The 24,027-nt window shown below is 43.9% G+C and overlaps 1 protein-coding gene across 1 annotated transcript in view; it reads left to right on the top strand.

Annotated features, from left to right (window-relative positions):
* Positions 1-20,930, top strand: part of RBPMS2 (RNA binding protein, mRNA processing factor 2) — a 34,277-nt gene extending 13,347 nt beyond the window's left edge. Inside the window, exons 2-8 of the mRNA XM_070953898.1 lie at positions 3,819-3,896; positions 5,904-5,942; positions 7,712-7,774; positions 9,318-9,468; positions 10,610-10,758; positions 19,070-19,137; positions 19,519-20,930. Of these exons, the coding sequence (XP_070809999.1) occupies positions 3,819-3,896; positions 5,904-5,942; positions 7,712-7,774; positions 9,318-9,468; positions 10,610-10,758; positions 19,070-19,132 (543 nt within the window). The 3' untranslated portion in view covers positions 19,133-19,137; positions 19,519-20,930. The remainder of the gene's footprint in view (positions 1-3,818; positions 3,897-5,903; positions 5,943-7,711; positions 7,775-9,317; positions 9,469-10,609; positions 10,759-19,069; positions 19,138-19,518) is intronic.
* The last annotated feature ends 3,097 nt before the right edge of the window (positions 20,931-24,027 follow it).

Here is a 24,027-nt window from a genome sequence, read left to right as displayed (position 1 = left end):
TGCAATTTGGCAGTTCAAATCTCACCAGGCTCAAGGTTGACTCAACCTTCCATCCTTCCGAGGTGGGTCAAATGAGGACCCAGATTGTTGGGGGCAACAGGCTGATTCTGTAAACCGCTTAGAGCGGGGTGTAAAGCAATGTAAAGCGGTATATAAGTCTTAAGTGCTATTGCTACTGCTAACTGCTCGGTTTCAAGAGAAAGCAAGTCCGAGTTGTCAGGGTTCTAAGTAACACCCCCAACCAAGTAAGACTCCCAAGTCAGGCATTGCCACAAAGTACTAAAACCTACCAGGATAAACCCAACTTTCTTCTGGATTGAAATCTGCAAAAAACTAATCTGGATTCCTTAACTATAATTCAACTTGTTTGTTCAAATTTAAGCATCTCCCTTGTTTCTGTTCTTCAACCTTCAGAGAAGACAGTTAGGGTTCATCACATGTGATACCTCTCATGTCATAGTTGATGGACTACATTTAAACCTTGCTTAGATTACACTAGAAAACCATTGATAGAATAACAGAATAACAGAGTTGGAAGGGACTTTGGAGGTCTAGTCCAAACCTCTACTCAAGCAGGAGACCCTATACCATTTCAGACAAATGGTTGTCCAATCTCTTCTTTAAAACCTTCATTGTTGGAGCACCCACAACTTCTGGAGGCAAGTCATTCCACAGACTATCAATCGGTTCTGAAATAAGATCTTTAGTATGTGAAATAGGTGCTTTATTATTAAGCTATGGCCCTTTTAAAGCTGATTCACACACTCTCTGGAAAGATACAGCAGCCACTAACTCTCTGTTAAATGATATAGAAATGGTTTAGTTTGTTAGCAGCTATCTCTAATATAATCAGAAAGTTCTGAAGCTTAAAAGGGCTTCATGGAACATCTAGCCAAACTGTTTCAGAGTGCAGGAAAACCAGTTAAATTCCAACTTTGAGAGTTGGCTGTCCAGCCCTTCCTAAAAGTTTAGAAGTTATCTAATCAACACATTCCAAATCTTTCAACCTTTCTCAAATTACAAGAGAACTTATTTTGATTTCCACCACCCCCACCCCCACCCCCAGCTTAGATGAACCCTCCATAAAGATGGGGCTTCATTAAGCTGTTGGTCTCTAGGGAGAATCGTTTTAAAACATGGTGTTAAAGCTAACCTCTTTTTTAAGGTCCCAAGTGTTTTCCTTCCCACAATTTTGTTTTGCAAGCTCTGGGTATGTTTTGATACTGCGCAGGGCCTTATAAGTCTAGATATTTAAAGTTGACGGGTGCAGTTCAGCATTCCATCTGGCTCGCGTCAAGTGCTTCCAGCTGCATTGTGTCTCCGGACATGAGACAAAGCTTGGGAGAACATCAACAGCAGGCTCCTAGCTGCATCCAGAGCCGGCATATTTGAGGAACACTCATGTTCTACCCCAATCAAGGCCCAAACGGAGGGCTGAATTTAATAAATAAATAATAATAACTTTATTGTCATTGTACGTGTATACACAGTATACCCATCCAACGAAATTCACTTAACCCCCAAAGACCAGGTCCAACACACATAACAATCCCCAAACACCCCACCACCCACCACAAATTCCCCACCCCTAAACCACCCAAACAGCCACACAACAAACCATTTACTTTTTTCCCGATTCTGAGGATGCCAGGGCTCTTGTTCAGCAGCTGCAACCCTAAACTATCCATAACTGAGACATCCTATTATGTGAATTGAGGCTAGGAGTAAATCGAGCAAGCTGCTTTTTTAGAGAACTGTGACTTGTGTCTTAGGTGAACATACTGCCGTCACGTTTCAGTCAAAATTGTCACCCTGTCAAGAGCACGTCATTAGATATTTCTGCTATTTGTTTTTGCCTCCCCCGTATTCTGCTTCAATGTTCTTTTGGATCCCACATTTGTGCACGTGTGTATGGACTTGCTTGGTCCAGAAAACAAGCTCTCCCTAGTCTATAGCTAAATTGGCAAGTTGTTTGGAGGCTTAAAAGATGTGCCTCTTTTCTCAATGCAGCAAAAGCTGCATCAACTGATTGCATTCCTAGCAGCAAAGATTTCGTCAGATTGTCCAGCAGGCCAAGAGATTGTCATCTCCTCTGAGTAAAGCCATGTGAACAATATGTGGTCCAAGTGTTGCTGTTTAGATTTCAAGGGCTAGATAGAAACAAAGCTACGGTAGTTCTTAGTAGAACACACACCAGGAGATGACATCAAAAACCTCAGCCTATGGAAGAGAGAATATCGCTATGAGAATTATGCCCAGGTTTGTCAGAAATTACAGTTGGACATCAAATCATGTTCCTGAAAACAGTCATTTTTAATTGTGCAGCAACTAAAAAGATGCTGCATTGAAGAAGCATGGCCAAAACCTAAACTGGTACTTGCGGAGTTACCAGATTCTCAGAAGCATTTCGAAAAGTGTCAACGTTTGCAAAACCTTGCATAAAATTCTAAACAAGAAGTCTCTGCAATTTCCAAACAAGCTTGACGTGTAATATAATCTTCATCAAGAAATAGTTGCTAGGGTAGAATTAATGATCTTAAACAATAACATTAGCAGCGTATGGTTTTTAAAAAAGGGCTCATGTTTAATTTCAAGATACTGTTGGTTGCGCTTAGCTGAGAGTAGGTTAGCAGAAGCAAAATAGCCAAGGTTGCCATTAAGAATATCGCTGGCCAAACATCCTTATTGCGAAGAACCTGGTGAAGAGGGCATTTCATCTGGAAAACCACTTTTTTACAGAACCAAGGGCCTTGTCTAGATTCTGCAGCAAATGTTGAGTATGTGCTATGTTTCCCAAGCTAAAATTTCAGAATCCCTCTGTCCATAACTGCCGTAAGATCGTCACAGCAGGGGTGCTATTCAGCAGGTTCTGACAGGTTCTGGAGAACCGGTAGCGGAAATTTTGAGTAGTTCGGAGAAGCGGCAAATACCACCTCTGGCTGGCCCCAGAGTGGGGAGGGAATGGAGATTTTGCAGTATCCTTCCCCTGCCATGCCCACCAAGCCACGCCCACAGAACCAGTAGTAAAAAAAATTGAATTCCACCACTGTGTCACAGTATTTCTCAACCTTGGCAACTTGAAAATGCAGGGACCTCCACTCCCAGAATTCCCCAAGGAGTAATGAATGAGTTCCATCTACTTCTTGCAACCTTTAAACTCTTAGTAGGCAAGGAGACCAAATATCTGTGCATCCATTCAGTGGACTCCTTGATTCTGCAAGACCCCAATATCAGATTATCTTAAACACGGGAGAGGAAGTTTGTTTTTAAAATCCCTATCTAGGTACAGAAGAAAAACTTTTTGTCGAGATTGCAATTTGATTCTTTCTCCAAAAGGTGTGGTTTTTTTTTTTTGTTAAATAGCTATCCACATTGCAAATAGAAAAGCTTTTATTGGTACCAGTGGGAGATTTTATACCTCTTAAAGTTACCTGTGGGAGTTGGGAGATCATTTTTTTTTTAATGGGGGTGGTGGGCTGAGAGATGAAAATGGCCTCCTCTGCTTGCTCTTGTCTCGATGAAAATGAGTCATTTTGGTGCGTAATTTTTTTTTTTTTTTTTAAATATTTGTTACCTATCTAACATTGTGTAGCTTGGCCCTGAGTCAGATGGGATTCAATTTCATGTGACTCAGACGAGAACATTTGTTTCCACATGGATGGAGAACACCCTTCCCTGAATTCATCCTCTTCCTGGGATTCATCAGGTCATGTGATCTCATACCTGAAGGACCTCAACTCTCGTAAATACCATACGGTAACTATGAGGTCCAATGATCTCGAACTCTGTTGAGATATATGGTTCCCTGTCTCCCCTAGGTACGGACACTTTTTGTGAGTGGCCTTCCAGTGGACATCAAGCCCCGAGAATTGTACCTCCTTTTTCGACCATTTAAGGTGAGCAAGACCTAAAAAACAAATGCCTGGGTCTAACTGGGGAAGCCCTCTTGTTCAATAGTAGAGCATCTTCTCAACACGCAGGTAATCCTTGACTTAATGACCATAATTGAGTCCATGTTGTCTGCTGCTAGGCAAGAGAGCTGTTAAATGAGTTTTGCCCCGTTTTACGACATTTCTTGCCACAGTTGTTAAGTGAACCACCGCAGTTGTTAAGCTAGTAACATAGTCTTTAAGTGAATCCAGCTTCCCCGTTGACTTTGCTTGTAGGAAGGTCACAAAAGGAGATCACATGACCCCGGGACACTGCAACCGTCATAACTACGAGTCGGTTGCCAAGCATTTGAATTTTGATCACGTGACCATGGGGATATGCTGCAACAGTGGTGTGAAAAATAGCTGCAAGACATTTTTTTCAGTGCTGCTGTAACTTCAGTCACTAAACGAATCATCGTTATGTCAAAAGTTCTGAGCTGTCTCTTAGACCTCACCAAGAAGACGGAAAAAGAATTGTTCCAGGATTCCACAAGTTCAATTTTCCTGCCTTGGGCTCCATCCATGCTGTTGGACCAGCCCTATTTCCTTTGCTTACTTAAAGCCCCAAATATACATTAAACTTATGTAAGAAAAGAGAACCAGGGTAGGTTGGGAAGATTATGGGTTATGGTTCCATAATCTGCTAGAATCCAAAAACAGCTCTCTAGACTTTCTGGAACTACAACTCACATCAATCCCAGAGAGCACATAGCAGAGGAACTGTGAGACCTATTGGGAATTCTAGCTTGCAATATCTGGAGTTGTTTGCTTTCCATCTCTGGCATCAAGGATGCAGAATCAAATCCACCCACTGGTCTGATTCAATAGAAAGCGGCCATTTCCTGTGACTCTACATTCTTTAGTGCAGTGGTCACCAACTGGTGGTCTGCGAGAAAATTTTGGTGGCCCGCAGAAAAATTATTTGAATTTTTTATATTGCACTAAATCAGGGGTCCTCAAACTAGGGCCCCTGGGACAGATATGTGCAATGAACGCTTGTGTTGCTGCAGAGAGTCTCCCCCTTCGGGGTCTTCTTGTGTGGGTCGGAGGTGGGCAGAAATTCTGACTTGGGGTCTGCTTCAGCCTCCTGGTGCGGGGCTTTGGGTGAAGGCTGGAGGGAAGTGCCACTGGTGGCGAAGAGCCGGAGGGCCTTGTTCCAATGGGACTGCATCATGGCCTGGAACTGGCTGACCATCTCAGCCCGTTGAGCCTCCAAGCACCAGTACCTGGCCTTGCACTCCCGCAGGTCTTCCCTCTGCTTGGAAAGCCTATGCTCCTAGTCCTCACTGAGGTGCTTCTGCTGAGTCTCCTTCTCGGTCAGATCCAATTTGAACTGAGCTGTTTTGCTAACTCTTTCTCCTGGTGGCTGCTTAGCTCCAACAACTGCTTCCTGTTGGGGCACTAAGGAGCCTGGGCGGGCAGGCGAGGAGGGGCTGGGAGGGGAGAGGTGAGTAGAAACCGGCGAGGCGCTGCTCAATGTGAGTGACATCGAATTTACCACACCCACCCAGTCACATGACCACCTAGCCACACCCACCCAGCTGGTCATTAGGCAGATCATTAGTGGTCCGTGGGATTTAAAATTATGAATTTGGTGGTCCCTGAAGTCTGAAGGTTGGGGACCCCTGCTTTAGTGTATTGATTAAGCGGTCTTTTTACCGAAGGGATTTTGGCCTGAAAATTGTATTACAGTACAAAGGAAATACACTTAGCTCAGGCTGAACTGTAGAATCGTGACCCTTGGTTCTTGCCTTGCAGACATTTGATGATGTTACCTACTTGGGTAATGAAAACCACCAAGCTCAAGAGAGCACCAAGGACCCCACAATTGTATTGCAACTAGCAAAACACAGTAGTTGACAAATTGTGTGTGTATGGGGAAAATATGGTCAGAATAGTAACTGCATCTTAGTTTAACTTTTTCCTCTTCACGGCAATCGATATAACAAATTTACTGTTTCCTTTCTCTAGGGTTATGAAGGATCACTGATCAAACTAACATCCAAACAGGTAATGCCTCTCCTTAACTCCTGTTCTGGCAGCCACCCAGTGCAGCTTAAATCAAGGACCAGTTCACCTCCTAAAATCTAAGGGAAAGGAACCTTGCAGGATTATAGCTGATGCTTCAATTAAGCAATCCAGAGCACTTGTCCAAATGCCTTGGCAACCTCCAGACATGTAGACTTCAACTCCCAGAATTCTAATCTATGGCTGTGCTGGCTGTGGAAATTTGGGAGTTGAAGTCTACACCGCTGGAGATTACCCAGCTTCAGAAACAGGGTCCTAGATCAGGGGTCCCCAAACTTGGCAACTTTAAGACTTGTGGACTTCAACTCCCAGAATTCTCCAGCCTCCCATAGAATTCTGGGAGTTGAAGTCCACAAGTCTTAAAGTTGCCAAGTTTGAAGACCTCTGTCCTAGATCATCCCCCTCGGCAGTGAGAGAGCCAGCTGAGTTTGGGTCCTAGAAGAAATGTTCTACTTGCTAGCAAAATAGCCCATCTACCTAGGCTTCTGTTTTGGCACCAGGTCTGGTGAAGGTTACTTCATGTTGTTCTAGAACAGGCCTGGCCAATTTAGGAGTGACGCAGTGGTTAGAGTGCAGTATTGCAGGTGAACTCTGCCCATTGCCAGGAGTTCGATCCTGACCAGTTCAAGGTTGACTCAGCCTTCCATCCTTCTGAGGTTGATAAAACGAGGATCCAGATTGTTGTGGGCCCAATAATAAGACCCTGTCTTATATATTTTTTGAACCCTGAAATAAGCGCTTGGCCTTATTTTCGGGGAGGTCTTATTATTTTGGGACGCGTGGAGCAAGGTGGGGCTCCTCTTGCCGTCGTACCTGATTTCCAGCTCTGTATTTAAATATTTTCAGGGAGGGCTTATTTTCGGGGGGGAGGCTTATTTTAGCGCATGCGCTCAAAAGCCCGATTGGGCTTATTATCAGGGGATGTCTTATTTATGGGGAAACAGGGTATTAGTGCCACCCAGATGTGTGGTTCTGTTTCAATAATGCTCACCTGTTCTGGAGCATCCTGCCTGGGGAAGGCTACCTATACAAATGATGATGCTTCATCCTTAGCCAGACGGGCCAGAGATTGGTTGCTGTAAGGAACAGCACTTGGCTGAAATGGAAACAACAATGGAAATGAACAAATATATACCATATTTTTTCGGAGTATAAAACGCACCTTAGTTTTTGAGGAGGAAAATAAGAAAAAAGCTGATTGGCGGGTGGATCGGCCTCCTGTAATACCCCCAATCATGTGAATTTTAGCAACAGTTTCGTTGGTTGTGAGCTCTGTGCCTTGCCTTTTTTTGCTTTTATTTCTGCCTCTGAAAGCCTCTGAAACAGAGCTTCAGAAAAAAAGCCTCTGAAGCTCTGTTTCTGAGGCTTTTTTTCTGAAGCTCTGTTTGGGGGCTTTTTTTCTGAAGCTCTGTTTCTGGTGCTTTTTTCAGCCTCTGAAACCTCCATTTGAGAAGCTGGGCAGGGCTACATTTGGTGTATAAGACTCACCCAGATTTTCATCCTCTTTTTGGGGGGAAAAAGGTGCATCTTATCCTCCGAAAAATACGGCATCTGGGGCTCCAGGACTTTTAGGAGGCTGCCTGCTTGATGGCTTCTCCAGAAATTGAATGAAGACTCTCTTAAGTACCCTACAGAGATACTCTTGCTGGGGCTTCATAGGAGATCTTTCTTCCCTACCCTTTGAGTTCTGTATCTGCAATCTGGTCAGGATTATGTACATGCGTGTGGCTCAAAGTATTTGTCTTTCCCAGCCAGTAGGGTTTGTTACTTTCGACAGCCGTTCTGGTGCAGAAGCTGCAAAGAATGCGTTGAATGTGAGTATGTACACTCTTGTTGCATTCGGTGCTCACTAAACGTCAGAACTTTGTTAATTGCTTTTGGCCTCAGTTCAACGCAGAGGGCAAAGCTACCGTATGTTTTCTGCTCATATCTTAGTTACTCTGACTGATAGGGAGATCTCTCTTTCCTGCTACTTAATGGATGTGTGTCATAAACACAGGACAATAAGAACTGATAAGGACTGGCCAGAAGCACACACCTTGACTACCAATGTCAGATAGGGGTAAATGGGAAGGTTATACTAAATATTTTCATTTACTCCTAAACTAAAAATATGGCAAAACAGTGTTGTAAATGATTTTAATAAATCAGCATCTGTTACAGAAGTGTTTCTCATCCTTGGTGACCAGCTCCCATAATTCAGCTTCAGACAGCCACGGGGAATTCCAAGGTTGAGCAATACACCACATTATAGGAAAATTAAGATGAGCTTAAGATAAGATGGAATTTGGTGCAGCAGTGATAATACATCACCTCGGAGATTGTATATCCAGTCAAACGCTCTGCAGCTTTTCACATGAATATTATTAATTAAACAGATGATACAAGGGAAGGGGTGTAACAAGATGAGTGGCAAACAAATGTAATCAATAACAAATAAATCTTAATTGCCCATTACCTGGAAGGCAAGGTTGCTTCTCCATAAACATATTTGCATCCCTAAATTGAAATGGGCAGACAGTGTGGAAAGTGGAGGGTGAGCCCCATATAAGTTAAATATTTTGACCACAGGAGGCACATTCAAGTGATGCCCCTGAGTGGGCGGATCTGGATTTTTGCTTTTTGGGGATGGGTGGTGTCTAGAGCCTTAATCAATTTTTAAGACAAAAAAGGAAGGGGAAAAAAGCCGAATTCTGAGCAATTCTAAGAAAGTCTCAATTTCATCCAGGCTTTGCAAGCAGTGATTCTGTTGCTGGTTTTCTTTTTTTTTTTAATTGCTTATACTGTTATCCCTTTAATCGCTCACCTGTGTGTGTGTGTGTGTGTGTGTGTGTGTGTGTGTGTGTATGTGTGTATGTAGGTCTTTGGTTATTCGGGTTTTCTCCCGCGTAAAATTGGAGGTGTCTTGGCACCGTTTCGACGAAGTCTCATTCGTCATCTTCAGGCTGGTGTTTTCGGCTTCGTGCTTCTAGGAGCAATGCTCCTAGAAGCTTCGTGCTTCAACCATTGCTCCTAGAAGCACAAATCCGAAAACACTAGCCTGAAGATGACGAATGAGACTTCGTCGAAACAGTGCCAAGACACCTCCAATTTTACGCGGGAGAAAACCTGAATAACCAAAGACCTACATATATATATAGATATATATATACACATTTTTAAGACTTATATCAGGTGGAATTTGTTTCAGGGAAATATAACCTTAGGAAGTAGCTTAAATCAAGTTTGGGTCTTCCGTAGGTAGGGTATCTGCACATTTATATGAGTCCCAGTCTTCAGCCAATTGGTTTTGGATGAGCAAATGCAGGTTTTTTTTCCTACTCTCGTAACCCTTCTCCTTCTCTCCACCTCCTGCAGGGGATCCGCTTCGACCCAGAGAATCCCCAGACGCTGCGGTTAGAGTTTGCCAAGGCCAACACCAAGATGGCAAAGAGCAAGCTGATGGCCACACCAAACCCCACCAACCTCCACCCTGCCCTAGGCGCACACTTCATTGCACGAGATCCTTGTGAGGAGCAAAGGGGGGAAAGTCAATAAGCAAGGAGGGGGGGGAGACGTTGGGGTTGGGGGTCTCTGGGAAGGCATGTGAAGGTGTCAGTGTGCACATTCCTAGTGGGTCTCCCACAAACGAGAGTCTCAAGTCAGGGGTGAAATCCAGCAGGTTCTGACAGGTACTGGCAAACTGGTAGCGGAAATTTTGAGTAGTTCGGAAAACCGGCAAATACCACCTCTGGCTGGCCCCAGAGTGGGGTAGGAATGGGGATTTTGCAATATCCTTCCTCCAAGGTTGGGGAGGGAATGGGGATTTGAGAGTATCCTTCCCCCAGGAGTGGGGTGGAAATGGGGATTTTACAATATCCATCCCCTGGAGTGGGGAGGGAATGGAGATTTTACAATATCTTCCCCCAGAAGTGGAGTGGAAATGGGGATTTTACAGTATCCTTCCCCTGCCACACCTACCAAACCACACCATGCCCATCAAGCCACGTCCACAGAACCAGTAGTAAAAAAAATTGAATTCCACCACTGTCTCAAGTCATCCAGGTCATGGTTGTCCCAAAGGTATTTTTTCAAGAGGCAACTAGACTTTCTTGGGGGGGTTTCCCCCTTGAAAACATTTCGCTTCTCCTCCAAGAAGCTTCTACCCTTCTGACTGCGTTCTGACCATTCGGTTAGAACTGAAGAAGCATCTTGCGAGGAGAAACGAAATGTTTTCAAAGGGAAAAAAACCCCAAGAAAGTCCGGTGGCCTTTTGAAAAGCACCTTTGGATCCCACTGTGATGTTTTTGGATTATTTTTTCACATGCACGAGACACCCCTAAATTCACCCCTAAACTCTTAGCACCCCACCGCATCTCTGGATTTTGCCAAATGCTATCGTTCTGTCCAAAAAGAGTTTAATGCTTTTGGGTTCATCGTCCCTCTGGTGACATCACAAGCTAAACTCCCCTATAGCTCTCAAAAGACCAAGATAGGACTTCAAAAATGTGACACTGGGCTCAAAAGCTTTCTCTCCCAACTATGAGGTGGTCTTTCCTCTACGTATCTTCCTTCTCCCCCCACCCCTCTGCAAACCTGTAAGAGACTCCATGCTTTCCTCCTTCCCGATGGGCGAATTTGCTGACCTTCTGCTACTTCTCCTCTTCTAGATGATCTGACTGGAGCTGCCCTGATTCCAGCCTCTCCAGAAGCATGGGCTCCCTACCCCCTGTACACCACGGAGCTAACCCCTGCCATTCCACATGCAGCTTTCACCTATCCAGCTGCTGCCGCTGCTGCCGCTGCTCTTCACGCTCAGGTGAGCCCACAATTGAACGTTGTTGTTTCTTCCTTTGGGTGTGAAGCCCCCTCTCGCACGGGACAGGACATCTCTGTTTTCAAGCCTTTTATTTCGTGCAGAGGGTGGAGAATTTCAGCGAGTGGGTGGAGAAGTTGATGACCCAAGAGATTCTTCCCCTCTTAACCAAAAATAGCCTGCGTCCTCAGGGAGAAAGCTTCTATCCTCCAAATAAATATTTATTTATTTATTTATTTATTTATTTATTTATTTATTTATTTATTTAATCATATTTGTATACTGCCCTACTCCCGGAGGACTCAGGGTGGTGTACAGCCAAGATAAAAATACAAATAACATACAAAAGTTAAAAGCTATTAAAAATAGATTAAATAATTTGGGCTCAAAAAACAAATTTAAATCTGTCTTCAGTTTGAGAAAAAAACAGTGGGCTGCCATTCCCCTCTGCTCAGTGTTGGGATCCTCCCGATTTAACAACCGGTTCGGTGATCGTGCGATTTGCACGCGCACGTCTGCATGCGCAGTTTGAAGAAATCTTCACTTTCTGATTTCTTCAGAGGAGTAACACAGCTGATTTGTGCCGCAATCTGCTCTACCGCATGAATCAGCTGAGAAGATAAAAGGTAGGAAAATAGTGTGGGCAAGCGGGTGGGCCCATCTGATTGCCGGGACGAACCGGTTCGTTCCCAGTTGATTGTCGGAGCTACAGGTTCACCCGAACCGGCCCGAACCAGTAGAATCCCACCCCTACCTCAGCTTCTCAAGCAGGTTTGTTAGAGGAAATTAATTAAGCAGACCTCCAAGGCAGGGATGTCCAACCTTTGGTGACTTTAAGACTTGTGGACTTCAACTCCCAGAATTCACCCAGCCAGCTACGCTATCCTGGCTAGGGAATTCTGGCAGTTGAAGTCCAACAGGTCTTAAAAGTTACCAAGGTTGGACATTCTTGCTCCAAGGGAATCCAAGCACTTAAAAGAACACTAGCTCCAAATGAACTGCCCTATTCCAGCAAGCACGGAGGAATCGGCCTCTTGAGAAACAAAGATTAACTTTTTTCAACTTCTCAGATTGTACAAGGATGGGTAGTTTGATCCCGTCCCAAATAGCCATGGAAGGGAAAGTCAACGCCTATTTTACCTCTTCTGGGGGGCGGCGAAAGGAATTGACCGTCTCGCGTTCAAAGGAAGAGAAGTCAGGGAGGTGACCCACAGTTGGAGAGATGGATAAGAAGGAGACGGTCATGTTCCATTTCTGGACAGCGTCCGATCCGAGGAGCTCCCTATGGGGAGATTGAAAGGCCTGTTTCCATCTGGCAAAGCATGCTATGAAGTCAGCTTGAACTTCTTCCCTGTAAAAGCCATTTAAACTACTGTTAATTTTGGTTCTGCTGCCAATACAAGAAAGTCTGCTCTTGTATGGCCTGACCCCTTTCTCCTCCGTCAGAGGAATTAAGGATAGAGTGCTCTGCAGCTGTTTTAAGGAGGGAAGAACATCAGTCTGTTGGAGATAGGGTGGCATATAAGTCTAATAAAAATAAGCCTAATCATTTAGCATGGTGACCAAGCCATAAGAATGTATACAAACAAGGGTAAAATAGATAAAATGCACATTAAGGTCCAAAGGAGGGAATAAATAACTGTTTTTACAAATTATAATTTCTTTCTCTCTCTCTCTCTCTCTCTCTCTCTCTCTCTCTCTCTCTCTCTCTCTCTCTCTCTCTCTCTCTCCCTCCCTCCCTCCCTCCCTCCCTCCCTCCCTCTCTCTCTCTCTCTCTCTCTCTCTCTCTCTCATTCCATCTCTCTCTCTCTCTCATTCCATGGAGTCGGAGTTATCCCTTAAGGGGAATTTTAGTAAATCCACATTCATTTCCTGATTGCAAAAAAAAAAAAAAAAAAAAATTATTAGAAGCTTCACCTCAAAAAGACTCCCTAAGCTACATGTGTGGGTGTATGTACAAGCACATGGATGCCATTACAAACAAACGCTTGTTTTAGGATTAGAATCTAAAAAAACAAAACAGATAAAAGATGGGAAAGGAGCTTTTTTTTTAAAAAAAAGTTCCACTTTTTCAAAAGAGTTCGGAGAACGATCTTGCTTCCATTCGCTTAACAAAGGAACTTTGGACAAACATCATTTCTGACAAGTCACTCCGTTTCCGCTTTTATATGCTTACATCTCCCTGGCCCGCTGTTTAGAGAATGCAGAACACTTCTACAGAAATGATGCAGAGTTTATAGTAACTCTTGGCTAAACATAGGTTGCAAAGGACAAGCTTTGCAGACCGAGGGTGCAAAATTTAAAGATTCAGCCTCGGAAAAGTGCCATGCCAATTATAAGACCATCGGCAGGTCCTGTGTTCTTATAATTTGGACAACGGGGGACAGAGGCCTGCGATTATTTCTTCTCGCCCCTTAGAAAGAAGCTTTCTCCAGGCTGAAGTCTGCAGGTTTGTCCTTTAAAGCAAAACGAATGTGTTACTCATAAAAGCCTTTTCAGTTAAACATTACTTCACTCTCCTTACTAAGCAACGGGTAACTCAGAGCTCCACCCACCGCACGGGCTGAAATTCTGGTGTCTTCATGAAATAATGGGAAGAATTGTTTTCTCAATTTTTCGATAGGAGTATAATGGTTTGCTTAACCCCTTGGCCTACGTGTTTAATCAATCAAAGTGTTCTGTTTCATTGCTGCTTGGTATAGTGAACGGGGAGGTTATTTATGGGTCAAAAGTTCAAGGAAATGAAATGGACAATTCTTACGTGCAAATTCTTGGCCATCCTTGAAGACTCTAAGTGATGCTTTAGGGGGATCAAACTTTTTTTTTTTTTTTTTTTTAATTTGATTTATATGCCGCCCTTCTCCGGAGACTCAGGGCGGCTTACAGTGCATTAAGCAATAGCCTTCATACTTTTGTATATTTATACAAAGTCAGCTTATTGCCCCCACAAACTGGGTCCTCATTTCACCTACCTTAGAAAGGATGGAAGGCTGAGTCAACCTTGAGCCTTGGAGAGATTCGAACCAGCAGTAAATTGCAGGCAGCTGTGTTAATAACAGGGTGCTTTAAACCACTGTAGTACCAAGGCTCTTCTATGATTTGACCCAGCCATCATCTCTAGACTCGTTTGACACCCTGATCTTTCAATTATTGTGTATTTTTTTAAATTGCTCCATAGTAAATCTTAACCAACCTGTGTCTAGACTCACTAAGCCATGATTTGTTTTAACTCGTCTGAAAAAGCTTGGTGATGATGTTCACAAATACTATCAGCTCAGAACAAGCCATGCTATGACTCAGTGTAAATGTATGAATCACCCAGTGGATGGGTTGCACACAATGGGCTATAATCTTCCCTAGCCCCTGGTAGCCTCCAGATGTTTAGAATGAGAAGAGACTGGGCTATGGATGATGAGAATTGAAGGGCGATGCATCTGAAGGACAACAGGTTGGTTGAAGAACAAGCATCTTCAGAGGAGGTTCAGTTAGTTAGACCATCTACGGTACTGATGCTTTTCCTCTATTGAAAACAAGTACCCCAGTTTCAATGATCTGAGAAGTGTTTGGGCAAGGAAGGTCCACGGGTCCCTAAGGAAGAGAAGCTCCCAAGGATGGAGAGATTCCATGAACCTTGTTCTAATGAACTGATGGACACTGAAAATTCATAACCTCTGTTGCCTCTCAGGGCCGGTTCCCCCACCCCTGACCTCACCCAAGAAATGTCCTCTACCCAGTGGCCTCTACTACCCATCAAACAAGCCTCCTGTCCCCTCCCGAGGGGCTCCCACAATGGCCAACTATTGGTTGAAATGACCCCTCCTTTGATGTCTTCAGTGACCTGCAGCCAGGATGCCTACGCAGGCTAGCCCTGAAGCTCAGAGCTGGCCTTGGAAAGGTGGGACCTCAAAGTCCTGACTAACCCCTGCTAGAATGGAGTAGTTGATTCCCAGAGGCCTCTCAAGATGGGCCCATCTGGAACAGGCTGGTAAGACGAAAATATCTCTCTGCCATTTGGGGCACAGTGGGTTGTTTTGTTCTTTTTTTTTTTCAACTTTCCACAAGCTTTTATTTTGTTTTTGCCCCTTCTGTTCCTTAGCAACCCAATGCATGGGCCTCCACGCTATTCACCCACCCAAAGCCCAAGCGACATGAAAAAAAACCAGGCATTTCTCTAACCCACCTCTGGCCAACTTGGCGCATATGATACGGGCACCACAGCATGGCACTTCTTGGGCTCCCCATGGAGCACCGATAGGTTTATCCCACCCGGGGGGGGGGAGAAAAGGAAACCCATCGTGAAGGTTTCCTGTCACCTGGTGGTGTCGGGGGTGGGTGGGAGTGCCTCCCGACCACCTTGTTTCACTCACCACACTCACCTGCTGGGGAGGGAGGTTGTAGTAGTAGCAGTAGTAGCAGCAGCAACAACAGCACACAACAAATTTATTTTTTTTCCACACAGTCAACTGGCACATATCAGTCACGCTATGGACTCTGCCAGGGGGAGGAAACCCCTCCCTTGGCTGGAATCTGGGGGGGAAAGTCTCCTTTCACACTCTTCCCCTCCCTCTCTCTCTTTCTTCCCTCCTTCCAAAATGAGTAAAATTCTGACTTTGACGTGATGATACCGGAAAAGGAAATGTAAACAATCTGGGGCACAATGTGTGTGTTAAGGGACCGTGGAAGAAGTAATGATTGGAAAGGGGCTAAGCGGTAACCATATTTAAATCTGAGAGTGGCCTGACTGAGCAGCAGAATTTTACATCTGTAGTGGAAACGGCAAACGTCAGCCTTAAGGTGAGGCATCCTCTCTTACCTGGAGGGGAATGCCTCTTCTAAGGCAGGGATGGAGATAGGTTTGTAAAACAAGATGCTTTTTGCTTTAGACCGGATTACTTGGTGTGCAGAGGTAAGAAATGGACTAAAAAAAGCATTGCACGGTGGGTTGAATTATTGAATTATTGTTGTGCATTTAAAAGCTGTTGGGGGAGAAGCTTCATTGGAGGAAGTGGGCTGGCATCAAGCAGCCGTTTGAAGGCATTTCAGCTCCCAAAGGTGCTTTTTTTTTTTCTAAGAGGCAACTGGACTTCCTTTGTTTTTCCTTGAAGACATTTCGCTTCTCATCCAAGAAGCTTCTTCAGTTCTGACCGAATGGAAGGATTTCATCATTCAGTCAGAACTGAAGAAGCTTCTTGGATGAGAAGCAAAAAGTCTTCAAGGAAAAACAAAGGAAGTCCAGTTGCCTCTTGAAGAAGCACCTTTGCTCCACAGACATTTGTGTTCCCAGGTGCTTCCTTTGAATGCTACCACAGCACTCAAGAGCAGCATACCGGTTGGCCAGGCAGATCCTTCTCTCCTTCAGCTGCCGAGGCCGAATGGCCAAAACTGATTCCAGATGTGCGGGGGAGATGGATTTAGGAATCCGGGAAGTGCTTTTGAGCTACGGCTGGGAGGAGCCGATGTGAAACCATAATATGTGGATGGCTATCAAATGGACCGCTCTTCAACTTTGCAAGATTGTGGATGATCGGAAAAAAAGAGATTGGCAAATAGGTGAAAAAATGATGCCAGCAGATTATCATGAAAGTTCCTGGGCCTTCTGAACCAGAAGGTGCTTCTCGGGATCCAAAAAGGATCCCTGGAAACGGTTTGAAAAGTACCAAGTGTTGATCACAAACTTGATTAATGACATCTCCCTCCCCCCCCTTTTTTTTTAGAAGAACTAGAGCGTGGGTGGCTACGATTCTCCTGGCAATTTAGAATAGGAGATTATAAAGTTCCTATATGTGTTATATGCTCAAACTAAAGTTCATTTAGGGTTGTCTTTTAACAACTATGAAGAGCTATGAAAAACAAGTTGAGGATAGGCCATTTCCTCAAACCCCAATCTAAACTAACAACAGTCTTCCCTTCTTAAGTCAGTAAGAACTGAATTAAAAATGGAAGCAAATGTAATGTAATTTTATTTATTTATTTATTTATTTATTTTATTGAATTTGTATACCGCCCTACTCCCGAAGGACTCAGGGTGGTGAACAGCCATAGAATAAAACATATAAATACAAAATTTAAAATAGAATAAAATGAATTAAATAACTTGGCTGAACAAATTTAAAACCCCAATAATTTAAAACCAAATTTAAAATTTCCATTTAAAAAAAAGGGAAAAACTTAGGTCAGGCCAGCTTGATGAAATAAGAAAGTCTTGAGCGTGCGACGGAAGGTACGCAGATCCGGGATCCTCTGTATCTCCGGGGGGAGCTCGTTCCAGATAGTAGGTGCCCCCACAGAGAAGGCTCCCCCCCTGGGGGCCGCCAGTCGACATTGTAATTCATCTAAAATTCCCAAATTCTGCAAAACAGACTTGAGATGTTGGAATAATGCTTTTGTCCTAATGAAGGATATGAGTGCTGAGTTATTTATTTTCTTGGAGCGGATTGGATGGAATGTAGTTCCTCTTTTAACCCCCTGGTTCTGGATAATCCTGGTCACCTTTTTAATTGGGGAAGGGAATCAAAGCTTCTAACTGGCACTTTCTACCCAAATGTAGAATAAGGAGAGGAGGCAGACTTAGCGACACGAACTCCAAAACTCTGAAGATCTTCCATAAGGAGCCCTAAGGTTGAAAGGATTTTATGTTCCAGCAAGATAGACTTTTGGTTGAACTTTAGGAGAAACTTTTACGCAGTGGAACAAGTCAAGGATGGGACCAGTTGCTTGGAAACTGATGGGCTTGGAGCTCTTTGAACGTAGTCCAGGCAGCCTGTGGGGGAAGCTTTGATCTTCCTCTAGGAAGCAAAGCATTCAGATAGGCAGCCCGCAAAGATTTTGCAGCTGTGAGACCGATATTGTGTTATTGAGCAAACCACGTTGGCTGGGCTTAAGCAGAGAACAGAAGACGACAAAGAAAGTGTTGTCATTTTAGCCTTTCTATTATATGTGTTAATTTTTTTCTCCCCAAATCTCAGAAAAATGCAAAGGCTATCAGCCCTATGATTATGAACCGATAATTATAGGCTAGAGGAAAAATAAAGATCAGCTGTGCACAAGGAGAACTTGCTAGCAGAAGAAGCACAGATACAGATGTTTGAAAGGGTGTTCACCCAAAAGAAAAATAACTCTGAAAACAAATAATAGCAACGTTGTGCAAAGAATTGGGAGAGAAAGGAGATTCAAGGATATGATAATAAGGATTTTTTTTTTCTTTTAAATCATCTTTTCTTTGTGTCCGGAATAGAATGTGAGAAGGCTTTGAGAGGCAGGTGAAGAAATGCTGCCTAAGGAACAGTCTGATAAGAGACAACGTAGCCCTCAACTGGATAATGGGTGGAAAAAGAGACTGAGAAGAGGCTCACCCTAGCTTCTCAGTTTGTAAAGGAGACAGTCAGAAATTTGTACTTTCAGACCTGCGAGATTCTTTTATTGTAGCCTTACAATGAAGTGAGATTAGCTCATTTGGTTGCGTTTCCTGTCTGGTCTACCTAGGAAAGCTGAGTTTACCTGACAGGGCTTTTACTTAGGCCCAAGTGACATGAAAGTGGCCAGCCAAATCGCACTCACTGGATCCTTCTGAAGGACCACTTAAAACTCAAATTCTTGCTTGCTACACTGGTGATCCTGCTGCATTCGTTTCTTATTACCCAGCTCTTTCTTTCACAGCGCGCAGGACTCAAACGTGTTTTCCTGCAGATGGGCTTATGAAGCATGGGTGGGATTTAGGCCTGGTGTGCTTAAAGCTAGGAGGAGGCGGTGCAGAAAAAGAGAGTTGGTACTTGAATAGCCTACATGTGGAATAATGGGGGTGATAGGAGTATGAATTGGATGTAATAAGAGGAGCTGGGAGTAGAAGACTAGATCAGGGGTCTCCAACCTTGGCAACTTTAAGACTTGTGGATTTCAACTCTGGGAGTTGAAGTCCACAAGTCTTAAAGTTGCCAAGGTTGGAGACCCCTGGACTAGACAACCTTGAGTGACACTGGGTGACCTAGTATGATACAGCTGCCATGTTTTCAACTTTGGAATCGCTTCAAAGGTGATTTCAAGGCCTCAAAAATGTTCTCCTTAGAGCTAGTCTACCCTTTGAGATGTGAAGAAATTTTCTTACGAGATTTAAGGAACAACCAGAGCTTCTGCAGTCTGAAAGAACTATTGGTACTGTGAAAGCAACGTAAGCAACGAGCTGATATTTTTCTTTGGGAGAACCTTGATCACCATTGAGCCTTGGGGACAGATGTATCCTAGGCAGAGTGTTTCTGCCTACTCTTGGTTGACCACCTTACTCCTCCCACTTCACACGCTCCTTATCGTTCTCTTCTAGATGCGCTGGTACCCTCCTTCTGACGCTACCCAACAAGGATGGAAGTCCCGGCAGTTCTGTTAGTTTTAGTGAGTATCGGGTTGCAACGCCTAGAGGAGTAGTCCTGGGTGTGGGTGGAGAAGACACGATCTTCTCTAGTGGGGTTGGTTCTTTTCAGCCAGTGAAAGGTGAGTGTGCCCTCTGGCTAGACAACAGCCTGGGAAAACGGGTGGCAAATACTTTCCTCCATGCATGCTGGTGGGCAGTGGTGGGATTCAGCCAGTTCGCACCACTTCGGGAGAACCGGTTGTTAACTTTCTGAGCAGTTTGGCAAACTGGTTGTTGGAAGAAATCATTAGGGCAGAGAACCGGTTGTTAAATTACTTGAATCCCACCACTGCTGGTGGGGCTATGATGAACGACGTCTAGGAGTTTAGCCTTCATAATATGTTCTCTTGCTTTTTTCCAAGAGCTGCTTTTGGCCCACATTTCCCCCTCTTGTCTCTCCATGGACTGATGCATGAAGGATGAAGGAGTCTTTGGGAACCTCCTCTCTCGGCCTTTTCCCCTGGACACCATCCAAGGGCCCAACTTCACTTTGGCCGTATTATGAATGAAGCTATGGATTCCCCCCCTCCTAAACTCTGAACGTCCATCTCCTCTGTCTCTTCCCCCAGGGGCCATGCTCGCCCTTCTCCCAAACTCTCTCTCCCTTCCCCTCAATCTTGCTAAGCCCTGCCACCTTGCTGTTGCCGAGTTTCTCCTCCAGCTACCTTTTGAGTCCTTTCAGGAGACACTCAGCCTTTGTCGATACACCCGTTTTTTGGTGTGGGCGTGCGCGTACGTATGTTCCCAGCTGGGATGCTGGCACGCAGTTGTGGCCTAGCTGCGTACAGTGCAATATCCAGACTTTTCTTATCCAGAATATTCAGTTTTTGCTGAAGGAAGCAAAAAAAAAAAAGACAAATTCAGTTTTGCATGTTTTCTGGCATGACTTAAAAAAAAAAACACTTTAACTTGTTGGGTGTGTGAGTGTGCAGAATTCGTTTTTTGGTCTAGCATTTGTGTAACCCTAGCAGTAGATCTTGGACTAACTATTGATCACTAAACCTTTTCTTTTCTTTTCTTTTTTTTCATCTCGCTTCTGTCAAGACGTGGCTTTTGGAAAAAACAATCACTTTCTGTCCTCTCTCTCTCTCTTCCTCTTCCTCTTCCTCTTCCTCCAGGGTATCTTTCCCTGTTCAGCCTTGACTAGAATTTGAAATAAAGAAAATTTCTTCTCCAAAGTACAGTGCACTGGGTTTTCCGGTCCATTTTGCCCTTCCCCCAATTTAAGTCAGGGTTGTTGGGTTTTTGTTTATTTTGTTGTTGTTGTTTTTCTGTCAAACTTCTATCTTTAGAACAGCTGTAAAATAGTTCACTTTTTTTCCCTTCCACATCCCTCGGATTGGAAAAAAAATCCAGTCTTGCCAAATCAGCAATCCTTATGGGAATACCGAACAAAGATGTACGAGTATTTTTGTACCATGTGTAATGAGGAAATATTTATGCATCATGCAAAGATTTTGTGTGGTTTTTGTGCAATTAATTATTAAAGAGTAAAAAAATAATAATAATAACTGTAATCTGTAAGATGAGTTTAATGTTCAGTTAAAAGCTTGATGAGAAAGACTTTTTTTCTGTAACTGATTCAGTCAGGCATAGTAACGAGAAATTGCACAATATTTTTTTTTTTTTTTTGTGTTGATATTTTATTGCTTGGTATTTGGAAGTCCTTTAAGTATTACATTCAACCATGGCTGTCTCGCTTGTATCAAGATTGTTGAATAAGTTGCTATATCCTTTGAGAATGTGAAACTGGATAATATATGAATTGTACTCAGTGGTGTCTTGGTAGATTCTTTAATGTGTGGAAGTGGTTGTGTTTTTTTTCCCCCGTTCTTTGCTCACAGAGTGCATTGGTTGACCTTACCTGGAAAAATGAGGTGGGGGGAAGTGGGCCGCGTTGGTCTACAGTTGAACGTGCATCTTCAACCAATCCTTAAAATTTGCCCTCTTGGAGGTTATAAATCTGTATGTGAACCCAATACCACCAAAGTGTAAAATGCAAAGTCTCAGAACATTTGGAAAAAAAATGTCGATGTTAGAAATAGAGAGAATGTTGTTTATTTATTGATTTAGATCCAGTGGTGGGATTCAGCCAGTTCACACCTATTCGGGAGAACCGGTTGTTAACTTTCTAAGCAGTTCGGAGAACCGGTTGTTGGAAGAAATATTATTTTGGTTTGTTCCCACTTTACAGGGCTAATCCTGTAAGGAAGGCAGGAAGGAAACATTCTGGTGCTATTTCTAGCCTAATCTTTATTGCCCTGCTTACAGAAACTGCCTCTCCGGTTAACCCTTATTACATTGTAACAGCTAAGGCGAAGCGCCCATCGATGTGAGTGACATTGAGTTGACTACGGCTACATGGTCACATGACCACCGAGCCATGCCTACCTAGCTGGTCATTAGGGCAGAGAACCGGTTGTTAAATTATTTGAATCCCACCACTGTTTAGATCCCCTCTTTCTAAGTCTTGACTTCCCTGAGAAATAGATTAGGGCTGAGACACAATGAATGGGCCAGAATTACCCATCTAAAGGTGATTCTCAATGTGGGTTTCCTTACTCCTAGCCTTAACCACTACACTGCACTGGTTTTAAAGACCTACCAAAAGTCTCATGGAAAGTAGTTCTCTGATGAAATACATTTACTAGTAAAATTAGGAAAGAAATTTTGAGAGAGAGCCATTGTCCCTCAAAAAGCATATAATCAAATTTCAGGTTGGTGGTGTCCACAAAATCATAACTCGAGGTGCCACATCCCATGGTACTCTTCATATCAGATAAGCCACAGGGTTGTTACTTGAACATCTGTTCCTACCAAATTAAAGAAAAAAAAATCAGGTATCGGACATAAAGAACCCTCTACCTCCATTGGGCCAAAGGTAAGTCCTACCTTTAGCACTTTGCAGTTCTATGAACGCTAAACATTTCAGTGGGGATGAGCTAATCAGCCTAGTACAAGAGGTCCTTGACTTACGACCACAATTGAGCCCAACATTTCTGTTATGTGAGAGGTTTGTTAAGCGAGTTTTGCCCCGTTTTACGAAATTTCTTGCCGCTGTTGTTAAGAGAATCACTGCGGCTGATAAGCGAGTCACCCGGTTGTTAAGTGAAAACTGGCTTCCCCATGGACTTGGCTTGTCAGAAGGTCACAAAAGAGGATCACGTGACCCCGAGACATTGCAACCGTCATAAATAGGAGTCTGTTGCACCTGAATTTTGATCACGTGATGATGGAGATTCTGCAAAGGTCCGTAACTGTGAGAAACGGTTATAAGTCATCTTTTTTCAGTGCTGTTGTAACTTTGGTCTCTCAACAAACTGTTGTGAGTCAAGGGACTACCTGTATACCTGAAAAAGTGTTGAAAAAAAAATCACGGCATCAAGGGCAGTTGCGAGACTTTCCTTCTACAAACCGACATCAGAATTATCTAAGATTTAAATAAAATGTAGGACTCCGTAAGATATGGCTTACTATGACGGGTTATCCTTTTTTTCTACTTTTTTTGCCTTGGGTGGTAATGATTTAGCCAGTGATGGGTTTCAATTTTTTTTACTACCTGTTCTGTGGGTGTGGCTTGGTGGGCGTGGCATGGCTTGGTGGGCATGGCAGGGGAAGGATACTGTAAAATCCCCATTTCCTCCCCACTCCAGGGGAAGGATATTGTACAATCTCCATTCCCTCCCCACTCCAGGGGAAGGTTACTGCAAAATCCCCATTCCCTCCCCACTCCAGGGGAAGGATACTGTAAAATCTCCATTCCCTCCCCACTCCAGGGGAAGGTTACTACAAAATCCCCATTTCCTCCCCACTCCAAGGGAAGGAAACTGTAAAATCCCCATTTCCTCCCCACTCCAAGGGAAGGAAACTGTAAAATCCCCATTCCCTCCCCACTCCAGGGGAAGGATACTGTAAAATCTCCATTCCCTCCCCACTCCAGGGGAAGGTTACTGCAAAATCCCCATTTCCTCCCCACTCCAGGGGAAGGATACTGTACAATCCCCATTCCCTCCCCACTCCAGGGGAAGGATACTGTAAAATCTCCATTCCCTCCCCACTCCAGGGGAAGGAAACTGTAAAATCCCCATTTCCTCCCCACTCCAGAGGAAGGATACTGTAAAATCTTCATTCCCTCCCCACTCCAGGAGAAGGTTACTGCAAAATACCCATTTCCTCCCCATCAGCTGGGACTCGGGAGGCAGAGAATAGATGGGGGCGGGGCCAGCCAGAGGTGGTTTTTACCGGTTCTCTGAACTACTCGAAATTTCCACTATCGGTTCTCCAGAACCGGCCAGAATCTGCTGAAACCCACCTCTGGATTTAGCCCCTTCTATTTTTCTCCTGTTTAGTGTGATATATTTTTTTTAAGTGGCCCTGTTGTTTCTTTCCTAGTTTCCAGAATATTTTGCCCTGATATACCGTAGATTGCCTTCCCTCTGTGTCTGCTGGGACTTGGACTGTATGGAGGCACCTGCTCCATTAAACAGGCAAGTTTGACTCTAGTCATCCCAAGCAAGCAATGTTTGATGAATAAATGATAACTTTTAGTCAAGTTGAAACAATTGCTCAGCCAACCGGCATTTTCATGGCTGCAAAGGAAGCTGCTTTATTGCTGCATTCAAGGCCCATCCTAGATGGTGAACAAAGGGGTGGGGTACGCTGCCGCAGGGAACTTCGCAGTAAATAGCAAAGGAAATTAATATAACAAAAATTATATTTATAGACTTCCGTAATTATTTTTAGTTCTTGTCCATTTGTAGTCCAATAAAAAACTCAATACAGGTAATTCTTCAACTTACAACTGGAATTGAGCCTGGAATTCATAATAATAACAGTAACAGTAATGGGGTTGGAAGGGACCTTGGAGGTCA

The sequence above is a fragment of the Pituophis catenifer genome, unplaced genomic scaffold, assembly GCF_029215685.1.
Source record: "Pituophis catenifer annectens isolate HBS135680 unplaced genomic scaffold, rPitCat1.0.hap2 SCAF_14, whole genome shotgun sequence".
NCBI classification, from domain to species: Eukaryota; Metazoa; Chordata; class Lepidosauria; order Squamata; family Colubridae; genus Pituophis; species Pituophis catenifer.
The sequence above is the reverse complement of the archived record's forward strand: the minus strand, read 5'-3'. Positions and strand labels throughout refer to the sequence as shown.